At 47.2% G+C, this 14751-nt stretch overlaps 1 protein-coding gene across 1 annotated transcript in view; it reads right to left on the reverse strand.

Annotated features, from left to right (window-relative positions):
* Nucleotides 1-5212: 5212 nt before the first annotated feature.
* POLDIP3 (DNA polymerase delta interacting protein 3) overlaps nucleotides 5213-14751 on the reverse strand; it is a 29073-nt gene continuing 19534 nt past the window's right edge. Inside the window, exons 7-9 of the mRNA XM_024579118.3 lie at nucleotides 14003-14132; nucleotides 8404-8470; nucleotides 5213-7442 (exon numbers count right to left, since the gene is read on the reverse strand). Coding sequence (XP_024434886.1) covers nucleotides 7265-7442; nucleotides 8404-8470; nucleotides 14003-14132 — 375 coding nt within the window. The 3' untranslated portion in view covers nucleotides 5213-7264. The remainder of the gene's footprint in view (nucleotides 7443-8403; nucleotides 8471-14002; nucleotides 14133-14751) is intronic.

Consider the following 14751-nt stretch of genomic DNA (forward strand, 5'->3'; position numbering starts at 1 on the left):
TCCAGACTCGAATTCTGAGGGTCACTTAGGCTACCTTCTGGGACCAACTGTTCTAGAGTGGGTTCTCCCACCGGCAGGCAGACCTGGGACAGGCATTCAGGCACAAGGTGTTCATTTGGTAGGTGATCCCAGCAGCGATCTGGCTTAGATCTAACTTAACATTCCACTGTCCGGATATTCATTTTTGTACCTGGAGCATTCTTATTTTCTTTCTTTTTAATGTTATTGTGGTTCAAGTACAGTTCTCTGCCTTTCCCCCCACCACTCCCCCGCCCCCGACCCCAGCAATCCCTCCCTCCCTCCGGTGATTCTGCTCCCCCCGCCTGTGGAGCATTCCGATTTTCATGGGTGCACAGCTATGGAAGGAAGGTTGTTATGTGAAGTTTCTAGGTGTTTTTTAAGGGGAGGCTTTCCCATATCACCTAGTTCTGCTTGTTGTTGGAAGCAAAGGTCCAATAATTTCAGCTTCAAATGGCGTCTGTGGGAGATTTTTTAACTGAGATGGCCGTTCCTTTCAGCAGCAGGCGCAGTCCCTGTGCCCTCTTGAATGTGGCCAGTCCTGTGACTTGCTTTGACAGCACAGTGTGGCACAAGTCCTGTCCTGGGGTTTTGAAGCACAGGATGTGCACTCACAGCTTCCACCCGGGGGACCTAGGCATGTGAAGAAGCGTGTGCTATAGTTCTGAATGAGATCGCGTACGGCACGAGATGCTGCGGCCGAGGTGTGGTCCCTGAGTGAAGGTGCATCAGATGTTCTCACCCCGGCTGAACGGGTGAAATGAAGCCGCAGTAGTGAGCACGTGGAGGAAACACCAGTCATCTCTGCCGAGTCCTGCTGAAATTGCTGCATAATGAGAAAGTATTTTTGTTGTTTCAGTCACTAATTTTTTTTTTATGTTTGATTGAAAATACACACAGAAAAGTAACTGTTTTGAAGTATGCGTGCTATGACTGGTGTGCCTCGCTGCGTTGGGCGTCGCCCTGCAAACCCACAGGTCGCCAGCTCGGTTCCCCGTCAGGGCACATGCCCGTGTAGTGAATGAAGGAGGAGGTATGAAGTACACCTGACAAGCTCGGTGACCGACAGTGACCACACAGGGCGATCTGATCGTAAATCCCGAACTGGGCAGGCCATGGGTAGTCAGTCCCCAGGCCTACAGCTTCCTTAGCAAAACGTTTGCCTTTGCCTTAAGCCCTGTGTTTGTGCACCTAGGTTAACACGCTTTGAATGTCACAGTAATCCTCTTTTTCAGGCCCCTCAAGGAAGCATATGATTTTGTTATTGGTATATCATCTGTATTTACTGTGTATGTTCTCGTTTGACTTTTTATCCAATTCTAGAGATTTCCTGCTTTGCTTTCTCCCTCTCCTTCATCTGCCATCAACAAATTTCTTGTAATCTTTCTTGTGTTTCCTCCTTTGATTACAAATGCATAAAAAGAACTGCCAAACTGCCACTTTCTGGAGCGTTTTCTCAATCTATTGCAAGCTTACTTCTGGGCATGTCCTCAGTTTGGCCAAATACCTCTAATAAGCTCATAACATTTCCTATAGGCTTGGACGTTCTTATGTCCACAGATGTACGGCGCACATTGCATTTTCCCATTCATCTGTCAATGGACGTTTGGGTTGTTTGTAATCTTGGCTGTGATGAATAATGTTGCTATAAACATTGGTGTAAAATTTTGTGCAGACATGTTTTAAGTTTTCTTGGGTATGGAGTAGGAGTGGAATTTCTGGGTCATCTGGTAATTGTTTAATTTTTTTGGAAAACTGCCAAAATGTTTTCCAAAGTGGCTGTACCATTTTATATGTTCCCCAGCAATGCAGGAGGGTTCCACCTCCTCCACATCCTCATCAATACCTGTTACTGTCCAGCTTTTTAATTATTGCCATCCTAGTTGCCGTGGTGTCTCTTGCGGGTTTGATTTGCATTTCCTCGATGACCAAAAGATATTGAAACTCCTCGCATATTTTCGGTGGCCACTTGTCTTTTTCTTCCTTCCTTCCTTTCTCCCTTCCCGGAAATGTTCATGCAAATCCTTTGCCCCTTTAGGTTATCTTTTTATCATTGAGAGGTAGGAGTTTTTTCTGGATTTAATTCCTTCAACAGATTTATGATTTGCAAGTATTTTCTTCTATTCTGTAGGTTATCTATTCACTTCATTAAATGCATCCATTAAAGCAAAGACATGTTTAATTTTGATGAAGATATTTTTGTGGGTATCCAGTTGTCTTTGAACCATTTATTGACCAGAGTATTCTGTCACTCAATTGTCTTGGCACCCATGTTGAAAATGAAGTTACCAGATAGGTGAGGCTCTATGTCTGGACTGTCCATTACATCCCATTGATCTGCATATAGGTTTAAATTTTTTTAATTGATATTTTAGAGAGAGAGAGAGGAAGGGAGAGAGAGAAAGAAGAGAAACAACGATTTGATGTTCTACTTATTGATATACATTCCTTGGTTGATTCCTGCATGTGACCTGGCTGGAGATAAAACCACAAACTTGGTGTATCGGGATGATGCTCTAACCAACCGAATTGCCCCAGCAGGGCTTTTTTCTTTTTCCCTCAATCCCTCCACCTGACAAATCCGCCCCCCTCCCCACCACACACACAGCTGTCAGACTATCTATCCGTGAGTCTGTCTCTTGGAGAACTTTTATTTATTTATTTTTAGAGAAAGGGAGGAAGAGAGAAACATCAAGAGGGAGTGTGGTTGCCTCTCTCACGCCTCCCGACTGGGGACCTGGCCCACAACCCAGCCATGTGTCCTGACTGGGAATTGAACTGGTGACCCTTTGGTTTAGCAAACCAGCACTCAATCCACTGAGCTACACCAGCCAGGGCTCCTGGGGAAACGTCTTGAGCCATTCTTTCAGGATAGGTCTGCTGGCAACAAATTCTCCTAGCTTTCCTTCATCTAACAATGTCTAAACTCACCCTAGTTCCTGAAGGATATTTTTGCTGAAGTGGATTTTTAGTTGACAATACTTTTCTTGCAATACTCGAAAAGCATGCCATTCCTTCTGGACTCCGATTCCTAATGAGAAGTCTGCTGTCACTCAACTGTTGGTTCCCCTACATGCAGGGCGACATTTCCCTTGCTGCTTTCCAGGTGCTTTTGTCTTTAGTTTTCAGAAGTTTGATTATGATGTGTCCTGGTGGGAGTTTCTTTAGGGTTATCTTCTATGGGGTCCCCTGAGCTTCTTGAATCTGCAGGGTTTTATCTTTTGCTATTTCTAGGGAGTTTACAGCCATAATTTCAACTTTTTTTTAGCCCTTCCCTTTTCTCTCTCCTACTGGGACTGATGGCAGATTTTAGATTTTTTGGTTAGAGGTCCCTGAAGTCCTTTATTTCTGTTGTTCAGCTCATGTCATTTCTGTAGCTTTATCTCAGTTCACTATTTTCCCCTCCATTTTCTTGTTCTTACTGTATTTTTCAACTCTAAATTGTTCTTTATGTTTTGTTTCTTTGCTGAGATTTTTTTTTACTTGAAGTGTGTTCATAATTTCTTGACTCACTTTTATAATTATTGCTTTTAAATCCAGATAATCCCACCATCTCTGACATTTTCGTATTGAGTCAACTCTTTTCTCCTTCAGGGTGACATCTCCGTGGTCCTCAGTATGAGCGATTTCCAGCTCAAATGTGGACATCTTGGGTACTGTGAGTACTCCAGGTCTACTTCAAGCTTCCGTAGCACAACTTCTCTGATGGGGACGGAACAGCACTTCATGACTGCCAGGTGCAGGGTGTACAAGTTCCTCAGGAAGTGTGTGGATACCCAGGGTAGGAGTGTCTCCTAGCGACTTCTGGGTGGGTTGAGGGCTGTCACCCCACTACACATCTGCTGTTAGCACCTGGGTTGGAAGGGGCTGGGGTGCCTCACTTCTCATGTGGCCTCCACTGATATGAACTTAACATTCCAGTTCCCCCCTTGGCCGGGCGCCACCACAGCAGGAGACTTTGGGGTATCCCCATACAGTGTAGTGAGGCTGGAGGTCAAGGCTCCCAACTTGGCCTTCGCTGGTGAAGCTTTGGGCTGGTTCTCAGTCTGCTATCCCTTTTCAGGTCCTTGGGGTGTTTTTTGTTTGCTTGCTTGCTTGCTTCTCCAGCACACAATTTGGGACATGTGAAGCAAAACCAAAACCCAGGGAACTCAGTGGGAGTTATTCCTTGGGTTCTAAGGTCCCCATCCGTTTTCCTCTTCCCAAAAGTGGAAGTGTTTCACTTTTTGGAAATGTCAAATGGTGTAGCTGCTGTGGAAATTAGAGTAATGATTCCTCAAAACTTTAAAAATAAAACTAACATGATACAGCAACTCCACTTCTGGGTAAACGCCCCGAAGAACTGGAAGCAGGGTCTGAGGGAGTCACTTGTAAACCGTGTGCACAGCAGCATTATTTGCAGCGACAATGCAGGAGCAACCTAAGTGCCCCTCAGGGGATGACTGGATAAGCAAAGTGTGGGGTACACACACGATGACATATTATTCAGCCTTAAAAAGGAAGGAAATTCCGACATGCTACCACACAGAACCTCCAAGACGTGTTGAGTGAAAGAAGCCGTCAGAAAAAGACAAATACGTATGGCCACACTTCCGTGAGTAGTTTAAATCACAAAGACGGAAAGTAGAATGGCGGCTGCCAGGGGCTGGTGGAAGGAAGAGTGGGGCGTGTGTTTAGTGGGTGCAGAGCTGCGGCTCTATGAGATGAGAGCATCACAGGGATGGATGGGGGTGAGGCTTGTACAACAGTGTGCGTGTATTTAATACCAAGGAACTGTACACTGAAGAATGGTTAAGTCAATACAATGTATGTGTATTTTACTACAATAAAAAGATTAATTTTTTCTTAACGCATAGTTGATCTTAGAGGTTAAATTTCTGAGTTTAACTTCTTTAAACCAAGACAAAAACCATCAGTCAGACCAGGCCCAATGCTCTGCGGTAGCCAACCATGCCCAACACCCAGCGAGGCACATGGGCCCTGGAGGCTGTGAGCCCGTGCCCAGTGCTCCCACAGACAGTGACCCTCCCCTTTTCTCAGCTGCGGAGACTTGGGGGGCGGAGCATGCTGTGAGGAACTCAGCTCCAAGCTCAGAGCTGGTGAATGTAAAGCAAAGGCCACTCACTGTCTGTTTCTGGTTCCAAGTCCCACAAAGCCACTTAGTAAAATCTTTGAAGAAATGACAGCTCAGAGGTAGGAATAACAAACATTTATTCAGAAATGTATTAAGTAACAGAGTCTCCTCCATCCCTTAATGCCTCTTCCTCTTCTTTTGAACAGAAGAGACACAAGATGGAGAAATGTAGGGAAGTAGCAAGTTAAGAAGGACACAAGGATTGGCCCACCGCCTTCTCGTCCCTCTTTTCCACGATGCCATCCAGACCAGGGGAGGCAGACAGGCTTCATCCCACAATGTACACACAGCTGTCCCAAGGATCGGGTCCAGATGGCCAGGGCTGCAGCTGGCTCAAGGAACGCTGGCAACAGAGCAGCTGGCATGGGACTGGAGGGAGGGGGAGGGTAGAACCAGTGGGCAGGATGTTTCCCATCACTGTTAAGAGCCAAGGCTGAGCAGTGGCCAGACTGGGCTCAGGACCTGAGAAATCAGGTCCAGCACGCTGCCTTGGGTGCTTTCCTGGGCCAAGAAGTTTCAGGAAAGTGTAGGAGGAATGTCTTCCGGCTGCTGGGAATTAAATTTGCACCCATTCAAAGGGGAGGAAAGGAACAAAAACTGCACTCTTTTAAGAACAAGAAGTGGAGCACCACCAGGCATATTCCTTGGACCAGCCTGGGCAACCTTGGAGCTGGAGGGTGGGCTTAAACCCTGGGTCTTTCCTGCTTGACAGATTTAACTCTGTGGAAACATGAGCATCCAGGTTTTTCTTCACTGGGCTGGCCCCAAACAGAGGTTCTTAGTGCCTCAGCCCCCTTTCCTTTCTAGGCTTGTGCCTTTCACAGAACTTGCTGCTGACTCTGCAGAGCTCCCAGAATCCTACTCCCCAACTCTCTCTGGCTTTGTCAGCCTGGACTCCAAAAAAACTGGTGGGAGACTGACAGTGAGTGCAGCAATACTGTCGGAGATGCCCTGGGTTCTACAGATTTGCCCCGGCTCCCTGGAACCATGCTGAGGGACTCACCCACCGCCTGCCTGGAAGGGCTTCTTTACTCTCTCAATCCCCCCTCACCACCCACCATTCCCCTCCCCCTATTGGCAAGGCAGGAAAATATCTCTGGTCACCAACGGATGGGTCAGTTGTACTAGTGGAGATTGTGCCCCTTGGTAGTCACGGTCACATTTGCTCCCAGCACCCCTGACTACTGTCCTATAGACATCTGAGGCCAGAAAGAAAGAGCCAGGAGCAAGCCGACATCTCCTCTTTCAATAACCCTCCCAACCCCATGTCACAGAACCAGGGGAAAGCAAAACCAGGATGATTAGCTAGTAAATCTTAAAGGACCAGCAATGCAAGCCCTCTCAGCAGTGATAACCAGAGGCCATGGGAACTGGTGGGGATGGGGGCCCTCCTTGGCATAACCTAGTGGGAAAGGGAAATGTGACCCAGGGATTTACCCTGCATTGCCTGAGGCAGCACGGACCCTCAGGCCAAGAGCCAGGGTGCCCTCTTCCCAGCAGAGCAGCAGCGCCCCCACCCCCTCATCCCCCACCCTCACCAGTAGTGCCCTCCCCAGACCACACCGTGCTGAGAGGCCCAGAGGCCTGTGAGCTGATACCCATGCCGGCCATCTCCACTGGCCAGGTAGGTGAGTGGCACAGCTCTGGAGCTGACCTGGCCCCTATCAGGATGGGAGAGGCTTCCATTCTCCACTTTGTTTGCAAAGTTTAAAAAATAGAATTGGGAGGCAAGCCCCTTACCCCTGGAGAAAGGAGTGTCCTTCAAATAGCCCCTACCCCGTATGCCACAGAGCCACAAGAAAGCCACACAGAGAATTCAGGATGTAGTTCCAGATAAGAAGTCAGTTTGGGGCCGAGGCCAGTTGGAGAGACACTCTGAGCAACACACACCTACCTTGGTGAGCAGGCGGAGGGAGAAGAAACACACTACAGGAAATGTTAGCGTACAATGAGCACAGGGTAGAACACATCACAGAAAGGCAGTCCCGTCCAGCGAGGAAGCTCTCTACCCCCTGCTAGGGGCTCCAGCCCCACGGCCCACTGGTCACCAGCGTCGCTTTGGGAAGCAGAGTCGCTCTCCTCTGCCCCCACTCTGGCTGCCTCACTCCCTACTCAGAGTTTGATCTTGAACTCTGTGGGCTGTGGGGTCGTGGAGGCCCCCGAGGACTTGAAGAGCGCCTTCAGGATGGTGTCCGGGTCCACTTCGGCAGGGGGATGGGATGAGGCGGCAGAGTTCACCCTGCGAGGAAGCTCACTCTCCTTTTTCACTGAGGGGCTGTCACTCAGACGTCTGTGGAGCGCAGTGAAAAGTCAAAACCCTTGTCAGTTTTCCCTGAAAACTGGAAGGGACCCCCATTTATGGAGCATCTGGTATAAGCTTTCTGTATCCCTTTATCTCATTTCATCTGCAGCAAACCTATAAACCTTTCCTACTTGCCAATGAGAAAAGTGAGATGCAGCCTATTGTGGGCCGTGGGGTTTAAGTTTAGAAAACAATGCATGTCCCTCAGGGACGGTCACACACACATTAGCATATTAAACATTCTGAGAAGCCCTGTAGTAAAGAAATCAATTTAACTCTGCTTAGTCCTGTGGTTCCCAAACTTACTAAGCCATAGGAGACATACTTTTCAGAATACAACTTAGTTCTGGAATACAAATTTAAGAAACATGTCCAAATTACACAATTTAATATCCAGGGTTCACATCTTGGTCTTTCCGAACTGCAGTCTATTTCAGGCCTGCACTGCACCACTCCACCCACCTCGGCTAGTCTGACACCCTCCCTGGGTCTCTGTCCCCTTACAAAGGGTGCCTTGTCAGTCTAGACACCCTGTGCACCTCTGTCCGGGGCCGGCACGCAGTCCAGGCGTGTGCAACAAAACAAGCAGCAGCGACCAGCGCTGGCTCCAGCAGAGTCAATCACAGGAGGTGGGATTCTCCGTTCCCTTGGACAATGCACCCAGTTTTGCAAAGAGGGACACATCTGGCTTGCTCCCCACTTTCTTCTCAGGTGTTTCTAGGTTACTAGGCTGGGAACAGGTCTTAATGTTAGCCCCTGTGAGGCCAATCCCCTGCAGCAGCAATGAGACAAGTTGCACCCTGGGTGACTGCCTGCCCTCAGAGCACAGGGACTCGACTGCCTGGGGCTGTGATGCATGCAGCCCGTTTAGCCCTCAGGATAAAGAGGTGATCCTGCAGAGCAAGCAGGGAGAAAGCCCGCTCCCAGCACCGCTGCCTCTGGAACTTACAGCAGGATGGGCTGGTCTGAGGTGATAACGTTCCCATTCATGTGAAGGTTGCACTTCATTGGCTGCCCTGAAAAACCAAGAGAAAAGGCTCTGCCATGAGACCACAGCTCCTCACACAAAAGGACAAAGCTGCCCCCCTCAGCACTGGAGTCAACACACCCACCACTGGCAGCCCTGGCTCCACAGCAGGGATGCGGCTGCCAGGTTCCAGAAAAGCCCATGGACTAAGAAAAGCCCAGGGTGTGAGGTCCATGACACCTTGGCAATGACAGCACCAAGAAGCAAAGTGGCAACAGACCTTGCTTCACATAGAAGGGGAGCAGAGTGGGAGAGGAGGGAGAAAGTGGACTCAATGTAAAGGCATCCAACCATATTTGTGTAGCAATTAGTAAGGAAAATGTTTATGTATGAAATTAAGTGAAAAGAGGATTCAAAAGTGTGTATCTGGACTTCCATTTTGGCCATGAAAGATTAATTGTACTGAGTACTGCACTCCTGCTGTATATAAATTGTGATCAGGAGAATAACAAATAAGATAAAATTTTTTTAAAGATTTTATTTTTAGAGAGGGGGGAGGGAGAGAGAAAGGGAGAGAAATATCAATGTGTGGTTGTTTCTCATGCGCCCCCTGCTAGGGACCTGGCCTGCCACTCAAGCATGTGCCCTGACTGGGAATCAAACAGTGACCCTTTGGTTCACAGGCCAGTGCTCAATCCACTGAGCCACACCAGCCAGGGCTTTTTTCTGGACATTTTGAACACTGGAAAAAAACAAAACAAAACAAAACAGAAACAACCTGGTGTATCTATCTCTCCACACCATGTTCTTCTCCTTTCCTGGAGGGAGAGTAAAACCTTTATTCTCTGCGCTTTCCTCTCTTTGTGAATTCTTTCAGAGCCCTCATCACCAACCACCCTAATATTTTGGTGGCCCGTAAAGGGGCATTCTCTATTTCTCCCTCTCCTCTGTCCTCCTGAGACTTGTGACTGGGGGAGCAGTGGCCTGTGAAAGCTCAACTCAGTCTAACCCCTAACTGTGTCTCTGTGAGGTTTGGAGAGAGGGTTCTAACCCTTCTCCATCTCCCTGGACTCTGTGCACAGCCTCCCCTCACCCGTCTTCACAGCCAGCAGTCAGACGGGAAATTACTGGAAACAAGAACAGAACTTACCACTCCCTGCAGCCACAGGCAGAAAGTAACATTGAACCAAACTGCAGCCTTATGTCACAGCACTCCAACAGCCCAGGGGCCACACAAGAGCAACCCCTGACCCTTTTTAAATCAAATATAATCCAATAAAAGCTCAAAGCTCCAACCCCTCAATGCTGGTGTATCTCTCCACACCATGCCCATCTCCTTTCTTGGAGAGTGAGTAAAAACTTTACTCTCTTGAAAAACAAACCAACCCCCCTCCCCCTCCCAAAAGAAACAACAGCACAAAAAGAGGGAACGAACCATAAAGAAGTAACATTCCTATCTCTCACTGGAACTAAGTTAGGATTAATCTGAAATAGATTCTGATATATTCTATCTATAGAAGATACACTTCAGATTCAAAAAACACAAAAAGGTTGAAAGTAAAGGAAGCACCCAAATAGCAGCCCTATGAAACCTGAAGTACTATATTAATATAAAATAAAATAGACTTTAAAACCAAAAATGTTCCTACAGATAGAGAGGGACATTTTATAACTGATAAAAGGGTCAATGCATTAGGAAGAAAACAATTAGAACAATTATAAACACACACACAATTAACAACAGCCTTAAATACACGAAGCAAAAGCTGCCAGAAGCGACAGGAGAAGTGAACAAACAACAGTCGAAGGTTTCAGTGCTCCGTGTTTGGTGATGGGAACCACCCGGCAGAAGACCAACAAGAAACAGAAGACTTGAACGACATTATAAACCAACCAGACCCAGCAGACATCTACCCAACAGTATCAAAATATATACTGTCCCAAATACTCAGAAGAAAATTTGGGAAATTCACACATATGAGGAAATAAAACAAAACAATCCTAAATAACCAATGACTCAAAGAAAAAAAAAATCACAAGAGAATCTGAAAATAATTTGAGATGAATGAAAATAAAGACACAGTGTATCAAAACTTATGGGATGTGGCTGTGCAGTGCTTAGAAGGAAATGTATCACTCTATATGCGTATTTTAAAAAGGAGTGAAAAGACAAACTACAGCACTGGAGGAAATGCTGACAAACCATTTATCTAAGAGACTCATGAAGAATGTATAAAAAACTCCCAATATGCCAAGGTTGTGGATTCAGTCCTACGTCAGTTCACATACAAGAATCATCCAATGAATGCAATGTCTCTCTCTCTCCCGTCCCCCACTACCTTCCCCTCTCTCAAATCAAGCAACACGTTTTTTTAAAAAGATATATAAAAAAATTCAGATAACTCAAGAAAAAAAAGACCACTCAGGATGTGAGCAAAGAGCCCTGGCCAGTGTGGCTCAGTTCGCTGAAGGTCATCCTGCAAACCAAACGGCCACAGGTTCTATTCCCAGGCAGGGTACATGCCCTGGATGCAGGTTAAGCCCCCAGTTGGGACACGTGTAGGAGGCAACTGATCTATGTTTCCCTCTCACATCAATATTTTTCTCACTCTCTTTTCTTTCTCCCCGTCCCCCTTCCTCTCCCTCTGGAATCAATAAAAGAAAAATAATAATAATTAAAAAAAATTTTTTTAAATGAGCAAAGATTCTGAATAAACATTTCTGTAAAGAAGACACACAAATGCCTTGGCTGTTGTGGCTCAGTGGACTGAGCTCTGGCCTGCCAACCAAAAAGTCGCTGGTTCAATTCCCAGTCAGGGCACATGCCTGGGTTTCAGTCCAGGTCCCCAGTTTGGGGCATGCGAGAGACAACCAATTGATGTTTCTCTCTTGCACATCGATGTTTCTCTCTTCCTCCCTCTCTCCCTCTTTCTTTAAAAATAAATAAATAGCTACTTCTGGCCAAGATGGAGGCATAGGTAGATACACTTTGTCTCCTTGAACAACCAAAAGAAGGACAACGAAAATTTAAAACAAAAAACAACCAGAACTGCCAGAAAATCGAACTGTATGGAAGTCCAACAACCAAGGAGTTACAGAAGAAACATTCATCCAGACCAGTAGGAGGGGCGGAGATGGGCAGCTGGGAGGAGGACCGGGAGGGTGAGGTGGCAGCTGGCTGACAGCACCGTCCCACGTTCGTGTGCGGAAAAACTGGGGGGAACAACTGGGGAGTGAGACAGACTGTGCAACCCAGGGTTCCAGCAGAGAGGAAAGAAAGCCTCAAAACCACTGGCTGTAAGAACCTATGGGGGTTGTGGTGGCGAGAGAAACTCCCAGTCTCACAGGAGAGTTCACTGGAGAGACCGACCCACAGGGTCCTAGAACGTACACGAGCTCACACACCTGGAATCTGCACCAGAAGGGCCTGGTTTGCCTGTGGGTAGCTGGGAAAGTGACTGAAAGCTGGTCCAGAGCCAAGCAAGCAGCACTGTTTCCTGTCGGACCCCTCCCCCACATACAGCCCCACAACCCAGCAACCTGGGTTGCCCTGCCCTGGCAAATACCTAAGGCTCTGCCCCTTATATCGTAACACGTGAGCCCAGGCAAAGAAATTTGGCCCAAATGAAAGAACAGATCAAAGCTCCAAAAACACAACTAAGCGATGAAGAGATAGCCAACCTGTCAGATGCAGAGTTCAAAACACTGGTAATCAGGATGCTCACAGAAATGGTTGAGTATGGTCGCAAAATAGAGGAAGAAGTGAAGGCTATGCAAGGTGACATAAAGAAAAATACACAGGGAACCAACAGTGAAGGGAAGGAAACCGGGATTCAAATCAACTATTTGGAGCAGAAGGGAGAAATAAACATTCAACCAGAACAGAATGAAGAACCAAGAATTCAAAAAATGAGGAGAGGCTTAGGGATCTCTGGGACAACTTTAAACATTCCAACATCCAAATCATCAGGGTGCCAGAAGGAGAAGAGGAAGAGCAAGAAATTGAAAACTTACTTGAACAAATAATGAAGGAGAACCGTCCCAATCGGGCAAAGGAAACGGACTTCCAGGAAGTCCAGGAAGCTCAGAGAGTCCCAAAGAAGTTAGACCCAAGGAAGCACACACCAAGGCACATGATAATTACATTACCCAGGATGAAAGATAAGGAGAGAACCTTAAAGCAGCCAGAGAAAAGGGGACAGTTATCTACAAAGGAGTGCCCATAAGACTATCAGCTGACTTCTCAAAAGAAGCTTTGCAGGGAAGAAGGGGCCGGAAAGAAGTACTCAAAGTCATGAAAGACAAGGACCTACATCCAAGATTAATCTATCCAGCAAAGCTCTCATTTAGAAAGGGAGGGCAGTTAAAGTGCTTCCCAGATAAGGTCAAGTTAAAGGAGTTCATCACCAAGCCCTTATATGAAATGATGTTAAAGGGACTTATCCAAGAAAAAGAAGAAGACCAAAACTATGAGCAGTAAAATGACAACAAACTCACAGCTATCAACAACTGAACCTAAAAACACAAAGACAAAAACAAACTAAGCAAACAACTAGAACAGGCACAGAATGACAGAAATGGAGATCACATGGAGTGTTATCAGTGGGAGGGGCAGGAGGAAGAATGGGGGAAAAGGTACAGGGAATAAGAGGCATAAATGGTAGGTAGAAAATAGACAGGGGGAGGGTAAGAATAGTATAGGAAATGGAGAAGCCAAAGAACTTGCATGAATGACCCGTGGACATGAGCTAAGGGTGGGGGGTAATGCTGGTGGGAGGGGGGGTGCAGGGCAGAGGGGAATGAAGGGGAGGGAAAAAAATGGGACAACTGTAATAGCATAATCAATAAAATGTTTTTTAAAAAACCTTTATTCTCTAAAAGAAAGAAAAAAGAAAAAAAAATACTAGATACGCAAATGGTCAAAAAGCACATGGAAAATGCTCAACATCATTAGTCATCAGGGATGTGCAAAGCAAAATCCCACTGACCGCGTTTTATTAGTTTCTGTCCCTCCATTGCTACCACAGGGCCTTGCTCCATGGTAGGCACTCAACAAACACTGAAAGAACAAGTGATGGATAGAAGGAGCATGGCAGACAGAGTACCTCCGTATAGGGTCTCCTGAGATGAATAATGGGAATCTGAATTCAGTGAAATTTACTCACCGAAAGCACAGCTCACTCAAGTGCCAACATTCAGTTGAGGCTCTAGGCCATTAAGGAGCCTGTGTCCTAGCAGTGAGCAAACCTATATGTGGAAGGGGGAGGCTATGGCACCTGGCGTACTAGCCAAGACTCATTAAGAGAACCATCCACGGAGAATTGGTGCTTCCCTGCTAGCTAGCTTAAGTGCTAGGGCTGAGGGAACACCCAGGGCCCTGTGGGACAGGCAGCTGGCAGCTCAGCACCACACAGAGATTGTATCTTCCTGTCCAGTCTTGGAACACAGAAGGCCCCAGTGGGGCGGCTACTCCCGGATGCCCTCCCACCCACCTCAGAGGAGGGCCTGTTCAGAAGGCTGCCGCCTGACAGTCAGCAATGAGGAGTGGGAAGGTGAAGCAGCTGCCCGCTCCTGGACTTACCGTCCAGACACCGGTTGTTGTATTTCTTATATGCAGTGATGGCGTCATCCTTCTTCACAAAGACCACCTCTGCTACCCCGGGATGGACTAGCCGAGCCCGCTTCAGGGCTCCACATACACAGAAAAGCTCCTGCAAAGAGCAAAGAGAAGTTAGGGTTGGGGGGGAATTCTGGGTTGTCATCCTGACTGGCTCCCTGCCACACATTCTGAGGGCTCTGGGTTGACTGGTGTCCACACTACAGCTGAATACACCCAGTGCCCAGGATGTCAGGGAGGCTTCGCTTTATGTGGTCTTCCTGGGACATCCACAGGCCTCAGCATGGACCAGAAGAGGGGAGGAACTATGCTGGAGTGAGAAATAGGCCTGAGCTTACAAGCCGTGGAGTCCCTGTGACCTTCAGTAAGTCACCCCTGAAGTCCTCCTGCCTCAGTGCCCACTTCCTTCCTTCACGGGGTAACAGTTACGGAGAAGCTCTCAGAGGACTCTGTCATGGGAATGAACATGTAGGCTTATCAAAGACAGTGGCTAGTATGATGCACAGCAATTTGTTAGAAATAAATTTTGCAGTTCTACACAGGGGGATCAACTGTTCCAGCTTCCGGACATTCCTAGGTCAGAGGACTTTCAGTGCTAACCAGGAGAGTAAAACCAGGCTAACTGCTCACCCTAAGTCAGACTGACCTGGATTTGATCTCTGGGACTCTGCCTCTTCTCAGCTGTATGACCTATAGCTCTAGCAAGTTATTAC

Source organism: Desmodus rotundus, chromosome 3, assembly GCF_022682495.2.
Source record: "Desmodus rotundus isolate HL8 chromosome 3, HLdesRot8A.1, whole genome shotgun sequence".
In the NCBI taxonomy this organism is placed as follows: domain Eukaryota; kingdom Metazoa; phylum Chordata; class Mammalia; order Chiroptera; family Phyllostomidae; genus Desmodus; species Desmodus rotundus.